At 37.7% G+C, this 12,349-nt stretch overlaps 1 protein-coding gene across 2 annotated transcripts in view; it reads right to left on the reverse strand.

The window, feature by feature from the left end:
• The window catches only part of nfatc1 (nuclear factor of activated T cells 1), a 58,540-nt gene extending 46,416 nt beyond the window's left edge, over positions 1–12,124 (reverse strand). Inside the window, exons 1-3 of one of the 2 annotated variants that reach the window (XM_089122725.1) lie at positions 11,980–12,124; positions 932–1,961; positions 637–796 (exon numbers count right to left, since the gene is read on the reverse strand). In XM_089122725.1, the coding sequence (XP_088978851.1) occupies positions 637–796; positions 932–1,818 (1,047 nt within the window). In that variant the 5' untranslated portion in view covers positions 1,819–1,961; positions 11,980–12,124. Of the gene's footprint in view, positions 1–636; positions 797–931; positions 1,962–4,323; positions 4,694–11,979 lie in introns of those variants that run through there. The other variant, XM_089122724.1, reaches the window with a different exon arrangement.
• Positions 12,125–12,349: the final 225 nt, after the last annotated feature.

A 12,349-nucleotide genomic window follows, 5' to 3' on the forward strand; every position in this document is an offset into this window, starting at 1 on the left:
AAATATAAAGTGAAAAATAAGCAACCTTCTATGCACATATTACTAATATCATTAATATTTAATTAATGGAGACATCTATTGTACAGTAGCCTAATACGGTATAATTATTTCTGTAAATTTTTTTAAGTTAAACCAAACTTTTATTTTGACGGGTTGCCATGAAGACCTTTGAGTTTCTGTGCATGTATAGTATGACGGTAGTTTTTCTCAAATGAAACGGTAAAATGCTCATGAAGTGATTCTCGGACACGAATTGAATCATGAATCGTCATCATATCGTGAGGCAGCAGAGACTGAAAACAGCGCGAGCATCACTCGTGCTTCAGTGTGTGTGTGTGAGGTAACGTTAAATGAAACCGCGCGTCTGCGCCGTTCATTCACACAGAGACAAGCAGAACATGTAGGGTTAATATTTAAATAGTCGTTTTGCAGTTTAATACACAGACCCCACATCAGTAGCGCCGCCGGTCGCCATGTCTCAGCGCTTTCATAAAGAGGACGCAACTTCACGCCCTTCATGCATGCAGAACCGGATTTGACCGGGTAGGCTACTTGGTACCGTGACGTTTAAAAAGTTTTAGTACCGACTTGGTACCGAATATTTTGACAACACTATTCGAGATTATGAACTTATACCTGAACCACTGGATGCCCTCCCGCTAGTGCTTTCACGGCCCCTCTGCTGCCTTCAGTCTCATAATGAGCACGGTGATGGGACTTGGGTTGGACATCAATCTGTAGGCTATATGGCCCTGAACTGGAAGGCAACTGCCAATCAAGAGCAGGCAACGATGGACTTCGAAAATAAGAATGAGAGAGTCCAATATTGAGGCAAAGAGAGAGAGAGAGAGAGAGGGAACTTTGGTTAGCACAGACAAAAGAGCAAACTACTTGTTCATGAATATGAAAGAAATTTTTATATGGAACCAACCTGATGTAAGGCTTCGGCTTGGACCAGTATGGGTGTTGGGGTACATCCAAGAAGCCACTACAGTAGGTCTCTTTTTTGAAGGGCAGGCGTGCTGAGAAGTCATCCTGGCAAAGCTCCAGGGATCCCGTCTCCTCTCCACCTGGTTCTACTTTTAGGTTCATCGAGGCACTGTGCTCCTGACTGGTCTTGCGGGACTTTAAAGGGATCCCCTCCCCAATATCTGTTAATCCATCTGTGGTGAGGGCATTAATGGCGGCGACAATGGCAGAGTTGGTGTACTGATTGGTGTTGACGAGCCAGGTATCCTCAGTCACACTGAGACGGGGTGAAGTTTGTGGCGATGGCCCCGGGGATTGATTCGGCGAGTACGGATGGTACTTGTGCGAGTTGACGCCATTAAAGCTGTACTTCCTCTTACCGCCACAAGGAGAATTTGGTCGAGAGCCTCTGGTGCCAATCCAGCTGTCGTCTGTGATACTGGCACGGGGAGAACCGGATGGTGAATGGCGCGGAGACGCCCCGAGGGTGCAGGACTGCAGCGACGAGGAACCTTTCGGCGAGACGCATGGGGACTGCCAGGGCGAGTTCTGCGGCGAGTTGTCGTAGTTGTACGAGAAGCCCGATTCGTATGACGACGCATCTGAATGGCAGCTACGAGAAGACACGCTGCTTGCCGGGCTGAGACAAGTGGGATCACGATAGCCGTCGATACTTGGCAATGTTAATGTCACTATGGAATTGACTCGCTTGGCCACGGGAACGCTGTTCTCCTCTACTTCATCCTCGGGGAACTGCCCGTAAGCCGTTATCTCAATGCGTGGACTCTCCAATGTGGGAGCTCCGTTGGACCGGGGCCCGGATGTTTGGAAGTAGCCCACCGAGCTCATGTCATCTTGAGGGGAGAATGAGGATGGCTGACTGATGGATATTGACAATGAAGGGCTGGTCTGGAGATTGTGGTACTGGGAAGATGGGCAGGGGTTGCTCAGAGGAAGTGAAATGCTGGTGTTTTGGCTGTAACCGTAGGCATCTGTAAGGTGCAATCAGAATTTCATGAGGTACTGCAACAAAAAATAAGCTATAGAGATAAAAGAGCATAGGTGGAGAACATTTCTTGAAGAACGTGCATAAAGGTGCTGTGTGAATATTTGAAGGAGACTGCTGCTTTTACAATCAGCCACCTCTAATAAATAGCTTTTTAATTTTTATGAACTGCCATTTGATTCGTATAAAATGGTGGCATTATAAAAAGACACTCTACTCTTTATTAGTAATAGCTGTGAGTCAAAACAAAAAAAACAAAAAAAAACGTTAGTGGCTAAAAGCCACAACCTTTGCAGAGGAAGCAAGGTGAGTGATACACAAATACCAGGCCAAAAATAACAAAGTGTTAAAAATACCTTTCTGAGGACAAAACCGGACGGAAAACCAATACTCATAAGCGATCTTTGTCGAAAAACGGGCAAACATTTGCTTCAATGAATGCAATGTATATATTGAGATTAGAGAACAACACGACATTTGAAGTGCAACATGACTAACAGAAGATGTCTTGACTAGAGAGAAAAAAAAAAGAGTGATTGGTGCTTTCTGGAGAGTACAAGATGAATCATTGCCCACTTTAGCAATTTTAGTTTATCCAAAAACTTTTCAAACATTTTTAAAAGCCTTTTCTGGCTTATTCAGGTTAAGTCTGTCCATCTACCATCCCATTAAGACATACTTTATTGATTGAAATTTTTGTGAATACATTTATTTTTATTCGTATAAAATCAAAAAGGAAAAAAAAAAAAATGCTGTTAGGTTGAGTGAGCCACTGTAGTCAGTCAGTCCAACCTGGTGGAAATATATATAATGTAAGTTAGCCCAAACTGGCTCACAGTCACTACTGGCTCTGCTTGGAATAAAATTTGCAATGATTTCTCGCTACTTTAGAGGACGATTAAAAACACGGATACTTGAAAATGTGACCACAGCGCAACAAAGCACCCTGGATACTGATAGCATGCTAATGTATCCCTAATGTATGTATCGTTTTTGAATCAAGTTAACAACTACATATTAGATTTTTGTAAGCAAGCCGGAAGTATACGCCATGTGATTCTGATAGCTTAAAAAAATAAATAAAAGTACTAAATTACTGATTACTAAAAGTACATTAGTAACCCTGCTGAAATAAAACACCTTAAATCAGCTTAAGCAGGTTTTCTAGTCTCCCAGCCTTGTTATGATGGTCTGTCGGCTGGATTTAAAGTGGTTTTAGGCACTTTTCAGAGCAGGTCAGGTTCAAAGACCAGCTTGTAGACTTTCAAGACCATCTTAAACCAGTTAGGACCAAGAAACCATCTTAAAGCTGGTTTAAGTAATTATTATTTTCCTGCCAAAATTATGATAACTGCCTTTGTTTACATAGAGTTGTCATTATGAACTATAATCTAAGTTATCTTGCGAAATGCACATTTGCCGCAAAGAGAGGGATGCAAAAAGCCACAATCTAAATAACGTCCCTCCTTATTCATCTTCGTCCAGCCCACCACTCCCGTCTGCTAAGGCTGTCCCTTAAACTAAGGAAAATTCATTCAGTCCATTGAATAACAAATAACTTCCCCAAACTGATCACAGGTATAGCTGTAACCACCAATGACCATTTGGAAATGAGCTACTGGATGCAAAACATCAACAAATCATACATGGGGAGGACTTGTAACAACTTTCCAAAGTCCTAATGGACACACAAAGATTGCACAGAGATTAGACAATATAGGTTTAGAGTTGTTATCATACTTATACTTATTTTTGTGTTTTATTTGCTATATATAGGCCTATAATTTTGGGGTAGTGATAATGCTATAATAAGTATAACTAGTAAAACGTCTATATTTTCTATTAGTGTCACCTACCCCAACTACTACAACTCACCTCTTTAGTGAGGTTGTTTACAACAGCGGTCTTTGCATTTGGCATTCATTCACACAGTTTGGGAACATGCTGTAGATTTCTAAATTACTTTAATTTGTAGCAGACAAATGTGGGAACGCTATGTCAAAGTTGGAGAGCCATGGCATTGCACGAGATCGCGTTAGAGAGTGTTACAACACTCCCCAGTCTCCCTTGGTAACCGAGATAATGGTGAGTGCAGGATAGCAGTCGTAAATATATTTTTTTTTTTTTATTTTTTTATAATTCACTACAGGTAAACTCATAAGCATCCATTATTATGACGGTTCAATAATATTAGGATAATATTATAAAGCTAATAACTCAACGTGCATCCATTATTATGACGGTTCAATAATATTAGGATAATATTATAAAGCTAATAATGATACAGAAACACGTTCTAGTGAAATACGACAGTGTAAATACGTGCATTTATTCTTCTTATACGTTACCTTCCTCTGCCGATTTCATGCTTGCGAAGTGTCTAGCTAGTGAACTCACACCAAGTTCAACGCGCTTTCCCAAAACGCAAAACAGTGTCCGATCAGCGTGTTATGTCCCAGTATAAGGATGACTCCAGATATCTGTGATAAAAATGTTCTCTTCTACGGTAATAAAGGTGTATTCCAGTCACGAAACTAAGTTATTTGAAAGCTTAAATGATTTGATAGACAGCACTTTAAAAGCGCATGCAATAACAACGCAAAAACGTATTAATCTTATTTTAATTCAGTTTCTCTAACTCGTTATATTTTCTACTCTGGACTTGCATGTTAGTTTCCAGGGGTTCTGGTGACGCACTGCTTTGCGATGGAAAGGTCTCTGTATCTATATAAAGCCGGGAAACACCTCCGAGAAGCCCCGCCCCTCCATGGAGTGACGCAGGCACCACGTCTCAAGCTCAACGGCAGATGAAGAGGGATTCTCTCCTCGCAACATTTCCAGATGTGGAGCCGTTGAAAACTACAGTCTAGAAACCCAAGGCAAAAGAGCCGGCCGTGTGCGCATGCGCATCTGCTAGTGAAGTCCAACTCTTTTCTGAGAATCGGTTCTTTCGAACAGTTTGAACCGGTTTAAAAATGATTCAACCTCCTGGCATTGGATATTACACTCTCTAAAACGTCCCGGTAGAGTCATATGAAGGTAAATATTACTGTTTAGTATGATTTTGTTGGGTTATAGCAGGTCATTTTAAAAAGATGTAAAATGATTTCCCAGTTGCAGCAATGATTTAGCTCGTTTAAAATAAAATAAAAGCACTTGTATCAAACTAACTACTAAAATCTATTGACTGAAATGTTTTGGGCTACTAAAATACGTATTAATTAAATCCAATTGTGTTTTATTATACATTCATATATACAAGTTATTGTCAACATTTCTTTTTAGTAAATCATACTTTTCACCTCATTCGTTTTTTCATTGGTTCTCGGGTAATTATATCAAAAGACAGCTTTAAGTTCAGAGAGTTTTGGTGTGCTAACCACATATAAACAGAATCATTGCAAGTTGGACATGTAAGCTCAGCACGCAATAATTTTTTTTTCCAGAGCGCTCTTTTACCGATTCAGTCTGATTCGTTAATTCGTTCAGTCTCGTTCAGACCAGTTTTGTACAGAGGTTCATTTAGAAGAACTGATTCAAATTAACGATTCACTTACAAATCTATTTTAGGTTAGATGCTATATTGAATTCAACACAGATGAAAACCAGGCTGTGAGTGATAGACTTGCAGTCTTTACACTGTAAAAAGGTCCTAGTTCACGTAATTTTAACAACTTTTGAAACGGTTTCATGGAGTTTGTTTACGGAAAGTTGTTTTTTTTTTTTTCCTGAAAGATGTTTCGTCAGCTTAACAGTTGGTATGTTGTTAAAGGGATAGTTCACCCAAAAATGAAAATTAAGTAATTAATTACTTACTCCAATGCTGTACCAACCCCGTAAGACCTTTTTGATTAAATTTGAAGATATTTTTGATTAAATTTGAGAGGTGGATCACTGCTGCATAGGCTGCCAAAGGGATCGAAACTTGACGGCCAAGAAAGTCATTGAAGAAAATGTTTACATATTCCATGTGACTACAGTGGCTCAAGTATTATCAGGCGACGCAAATACTTTTTGTGCGAAAAAACAAACAAAAATAACAACTTTATTCGTTATTTTTCTTCATTTTCTTTATTGACTTCCTGGACCATCAAGTTTCGATCGCTAAGAACAGCATGGTACAGCATGGGGGTGAGTAATTAATGACTTAATTTTCATTTTTGGGTGAACTAACCCTTTAAATAAAAATCTACTGAAATTCATTGTAATTTTATCTCTCACAGCCTGGTTCTCATATCAAAAAATAAATATGATGTTACCCTAACTAAGATCTATAGCTGAAAATGCAAAGTGAAAGAGCCAGTGTGAGCACACGTGCATCTACTGGAAATCAAATGCGTCCGTTTTGAAAACAAAGGCAGTTAAAGAAACCATTATCATGTTAATAATTTCTATTGTCCCATCAATAGACGGATCATCGCGTAGCAACACCAGTGCGTTGATAGTGATTGAATAAACAGACTTGCAACTCCGGTTGTTTTTTTTTAGGACATCACAGTCCAGGGAAATGGGATCTGAAAATCACAAGATGCTGTTGGCAGCTCGGGCAACTATGATTTCGGTTTTGACAATTTTCCAGTGGGGCGCGATTCGCTGCGTCATCGGAAATCATCCAGGACTTTTTTTGAAGCCAAGAAATGTTGGCAAATGTTTGCATCAATGTTAGGGGTTCTTAGTATTCATGCGTGAAAAAGATTCATATGCAATTAACCCTAAACGTTGTGTGATTTTAATGTATGTTCAAGAAAGACAAGTACAACATGGTCTTCTCATTAGGCAAAAAATAGCTTCTTCCTTTTTCTTTTTTTTTTTTACATGGCTGAGCATTGCAAGCTCTCTAATGACATGGGCATGTTTTGAAGTAGCTGCATAGTGTTTGCCCCCACCAAGAATTCATCCAGGTCGAGTAACAAAAGGGAGCCAAATAGCCTTCACCTCACACGCACAGGATGATATATAATTGCATCAGGAATTAGTGCATTTATGAAACACAAGCTGTTTCTTTCATCATGGGAACGTGGTAATTGTGCCATTACCCTCTCTTACAGTCCTCTCTCTCCTGCTGTTCTGTGGGTCAAATGTATTTGTTTGACCTCATGGAAAGCTCTCACCCACTGGTTAGGGGCCCTAAGTGGGCTTGAAGGGATGTGGGCAGGGCCTCCCATGTCCTCCCCAGCTATGTGAAAGCAAGCTCCGTGCCGCAGTTAACACAGCTTCCAGGCTTAAGGTAATAAATAGCACTAACAGTGCTGATTGACGTGCGCCGAGTTCTACGTCAGTTGGCCTGTAGTTTTTCCACTCTGTCTGCCCGTTGTTGAGGGCAAGGGTTTTTAAGCAACAGCCGGACAGTTCCGGATATTTTTTTCACCTCAGCTTTGCAGTATACGCCAAAAACCTGGAGTGTACAGTCCCTATACAAAGACTTTTTGTTGTCTATCTTACTGGATTTAAATCTAAACTTACATCCGCATTACTAAGCTGTATGCAGTGACTGAACACAAAACCTATGGCTAATTAGCAAATAAGTAAAGACGTGGACATGAAATATTGATTTAACCCCTTAACTGTCACCGTCCCGGTACCGGGACGCCTAACTTTACTTCACTATATTTCTATTAAATCATAATCTAATTATGACAAATTATATATTTTTGGAAAGGTCTAAGACTTCTAATTAAATATTCGACCCCTGTTTTGTGTTAAAAATTATGTAGGAAGAGTAATTGATGAATTTATGACAAGAGTGCACCTAAAAAAATCTACATCATAACAGGTCTGACCTTTGTCACAAAAAGTTGATGCACCCACTTTTAATCATTGAAACTTCTGTTTTTATGCTAAAAGTTCATAATAAAACATATAATCTAGTATTTTTCAATAAAAAATAAAAAGTGTAGTATAAAATTATCCTCTAAAAATGATAATATATATGTATATATTATCCTCTAAAATATAATAGTATTTTTTATCGCCTTTTTTTATTATATCACACATTTTAGTAGTTATCATAAATTAGGTATCATTTGAAAGCTTATAAACTCAGAATTCATCCTGTGAAAACCATTTTATAATTGAACGTTGCGTTACCATAGAAACGGTACTTATTTTATGAGGCTCCTCCCCTTTTGGGCATCCTTATTTTTCATAATTTATGATCAAAACCTTTATTAATCTTGACAAAACACATATTTTCAGAAAGGTCTGATCTCATTTCAAATTTTGTGACAAAATTGATATTTGGACAGAAATGTATTAATTTGTTAAGGCAGAATGTACACAACTAAATTCAATGGAATTCAATGGCACCCGGTGGCTATTTTTGGTACTACGCCTAAACAAAATCTCATGGGAACTTCAATTTTTGTGATATCAACTTCAAATTTGGAACATAACTTGGTTAGATTTATGGCTTTGATTTTATAGTAATTTTAGAGTAAAAATATTTTGTAAAATATATATATTTTATATAAAATAAAAATATATAGTACAGTATATTTGATTTACTGTGAATTAAAACTTCTATAACTTTTTCATACTTTCATTTTTTGAAGTGTTTTCACTTCAGCAATAATCTGCTGAGTGTTTTCTTTAAAACAAGACCAAACTTGGGTATATATTCCAAGGCATTCTTAAATTACAACCATTTAAGTGTGAATAGAGCATTTAACCCCCATTCTCAAAAAGGGGGGGTGACAGTTAAGGGGTTAAGCTTTGAATTGTTTTATATGGAGCCCCACACATGACATGCAGGAAAAATAAGCGAAATCCAGCACGTGGATTACTAATTTGTTCCCTCAAATTATAAATTGTGACCATGGTTTACTATTTCGTTCCATTCATTTGCTACATCGTGCGCACAATTTATAGATTGATGGAACAAATTAGTAAATCATCTGCACAATTTAGCAAATCGGGGGAACAAATTAGTAAACTGTGCACAGGATTTTTTTTTGCATGTCATGCAGGGCTCTGTAGTTTTATTATTTCACACTGTACTGTAAAAATGTGGCTCATTTTCATAAAATAATTTTGTAAAATAATTACAAAGAAATGGCAAGTACCATTCAATTAAATGTGACTTTTTGAAATAGAAAGACTCTGTAAATCAAAAATCTAATAAAAAATGTTCAGTGTACCCATGAATTACATTAAAGCTTATGCAAAAACAAAGAAAAACCAAAGAAAAATATATAGTATAAAACACTGAAACAATATTACTAAAATTAACTGAAGTCACCCAAGATCATTTGACTGCCAGGTAACACATTATTTGAAGGGGTGTGCATAAGACACTGTCATAAACATGACACAAGCCCTGTCACGAACATGAAGGAGTCTTTATGAATGTTTATGACTGTTGTCATTAAGTGTCATTCGGTAAATTATGACTTTTAATGCAAAGTTGACATTGTTTAAAATGTCTTGATTATGACAACTTGACATTAACAAAGACAGAAATGTCTTTGTTATGACAACTTGACATTAACCAAGAATTCATAACTAGTCTAACGTGTTCCACTTTACTTGAGGTAAGGGGAAATATTAATGACAGTGTTGTTAAAGCATTTGACAGTGTAATAACTAGGGTTGGGTAATAAATATCGATTTCTCGATATTAATCGATTCTCATTTTTACAAACCGATATCGATTCTTAAATCTCAAGAATCGATTAGTCATCCTGTTTCATTTGAATGAATGAGACATTGTATCGCGGCTGCGCGCATCCAACAAATCGCAATAATCTTTGTCCTTTGCTACTATTGATATGAAACAAAGTCTCAATTTTCAAATTACGTCCATTTTCTTTAGAAATTCAAAAACATAAATTGCGTTTTGCCGTTTTGGCGCTGTGGCGTGAGATCGCTCTGGCGGAGCTCCAGAGAAGCAGCAGCGCTGATCTCTCTTCCGGGTTAATAATACCAGTCACAGCGTGAAATAAACATGAATGAGCATCTGAACGTGTGTTAAAAGATAGAGTACAACTTATCGAAATCCCTATCATGTCACATTGATTCCCTCAATCAGCGTTTCAACCATGGAAAGACGTCAATTAAACAGCTTGTAATCAATGCATGTATCGTCATATTTACCTCAGAAAACTCCACATAAACTCATTAGTCCACACTCGTTAGTGTTCTTCAATATTTAATGCATATTTGAATAAATCTGGCAAGTTTTTATGACAGCCACCATTTAAATGTTTATATTTCATATAATCTTATTATAAAAATAAATAAAAGTGTAATTTAAGTGTCTGTATAGCTACAAAACAGTTAATTATTACCTTCATATTAGGCTATAATGAAGCCTAGTAGGCTACAACTAGACATAGACCATAGTTTACAGCATTTAAGAGATTTGATTCCCTTGAGAAAAATTGCCATTTATTGTAACTGATATCCAAAATAATCGATATTGAATCGAATCGTAATCGAAATCGATTTGAATTGCAAGCTTGTGAATCGAAATCGAATCGAATTGTGAAATTTGTCTCAATACCCAGCCCTAGTAATAACCCTTAATAACATCTTTATAACTAGTACAATGTGTTCCACTTTACTTGAGGACAAGAAAAATATTCATGTCACAGTTATAATGGTGTCATGACAACCAAAGTGGGTAATGTAATGTTAACACAAAGCTAAATAACTTCTTTAAGTTTGATAATTTGACCTGTAATGACATATTTGTGACAGGTTGACAGGTTATAATTTCTTGGTTAAAGACATTTTTGTCTTTGTTAATGTCAAGTTGTCATAATAAAGGCATTTTAAACAATGTCAACTTTGCATTAAAAGTGTCTTAATTTACCGAATGACACTTAATGACAACAGTCATAAACATTCATAAAGACTCCATGTTCATGACAGTGTCATGTCAGTCTCTAAAAAGACATAGGAATTCAGTGCAATGTTCACAGTGTTCGGTGCTGAGTGTATGGGTTGCAAACTTGTTATTGCGGTGCATTATGGGACTGAGTGCATTCAATAATAATGTGCACTATGGATGATGCACTATATTAGGTGCAGTGATTTCAGACACAGCCAAAGGCTTTAGACGCCACCAGATGCATACGAGAACCCGTGATGCAAACCCCGCCCACCAGATTTCATTGTTCAATAAATTCACAGTCATCTGTCAAGAAAAGTTCTGATTCCATAGGCTCAGTTCAGAAAAATCTTAGATGGGAGATAACATGAAACAGTAATTCTTTCCTATACTGAGGTTAAGGTTAGGGTTTTATCTTAAGGTTAGGGTAGAATCGCCAGTTTGGCGGTTTTGCGCTTCTGGATTGGGGAATCAATGAATTTCAGACCACTGGATGGCGTGATTGACCAATCGGAGTGAAGTATTCCAGAGACCAGATGAATAATTGATTAGACGCCCACAAAGACAGGTCAGCCGGTTTACTCGCACTACAACACTGGGACTTTAAAATTGAGCCATACATTTCTCATTTATATTCGAAAGACACCTTATTAACTGCTATGTCCAGGAGTGGCAGTGACTTTATGACTTCAAGAACTACTAACGCTAATGATAATGATAATGATAATACAATGAGTGATAATGCAGTTAGCTTGTCTTGTGTGTCAACATGATGCACTGCTGTTTACTCTATAAGGTTTTCAAGAATACACAAATGACAAATTATGTTTCCAAACAGGATACATGGGCGGCAATGTGCTATAACGCAATATATGCATCGACGCATGGCACGCCACAGATGGCAAAGACATTAGGGACAATGTAACATGAGTCCATAACTAATGCCACAGATGTTGAATTGTCTGTCTCGGAGATGTTTAAAAAAGGCTGCAGACTCATAACAATGGCATGAATCATAATATGCATGTGCATCACTAATGATGTGTCAGCGTTTAAAAGTTGTTAAAATAAACCAAAACCACATTCAAAGCCCCATGTGCACCCAAACTGTTCCTCTGTCTGTGCCGTGATTGGTCAAGAAAGGGGGAGTCATTGATGTCATAGGTCTACTCACCTCTTCTTACAAGTCACTATTCCGTCTGGCTGGCAGGGCTCATCGTCATATTTGTGGGTGAGTATACTGGGAATGACGCTGATTTGATGGTGGTCTTCTGGAAAAGACCTCAAGGTTCCAGCTTTTTTTCCTTCTTCCCCTTTTTCTTAATAGATAAAACAGATAAAACCAGGTTTGGATGCAGAAGTTGAATTTCAGAAATATGACTAACTGAAAATATATCACTGGCTAAAATTATGCTAAGACGATAATGCAGAACAAGAAAAGCATGTTGTTGTTTTTTTACGTCACAATGGGATTGTAATCAAATGTGTTATTTTAGCCTTTTTACGATGTGCCTTATGAGTCCATGTCATAAAACCCAGACCAC

The sequence above is a fragment of the Pimephales promelas genome, chromosome 18 (assembly GCF_988280905.1).
Source record: "Pimephales promelas chromosome 18, fPimPro1.hap1.1, whole genome shotgun sequence".
Classification (NCBI taxonomy): Eukaryota; Metazoa; Chordata; class Actinopteri; order Cypriniformes; family Leuciscidae; genus Pimephales; species Pimephales promelas.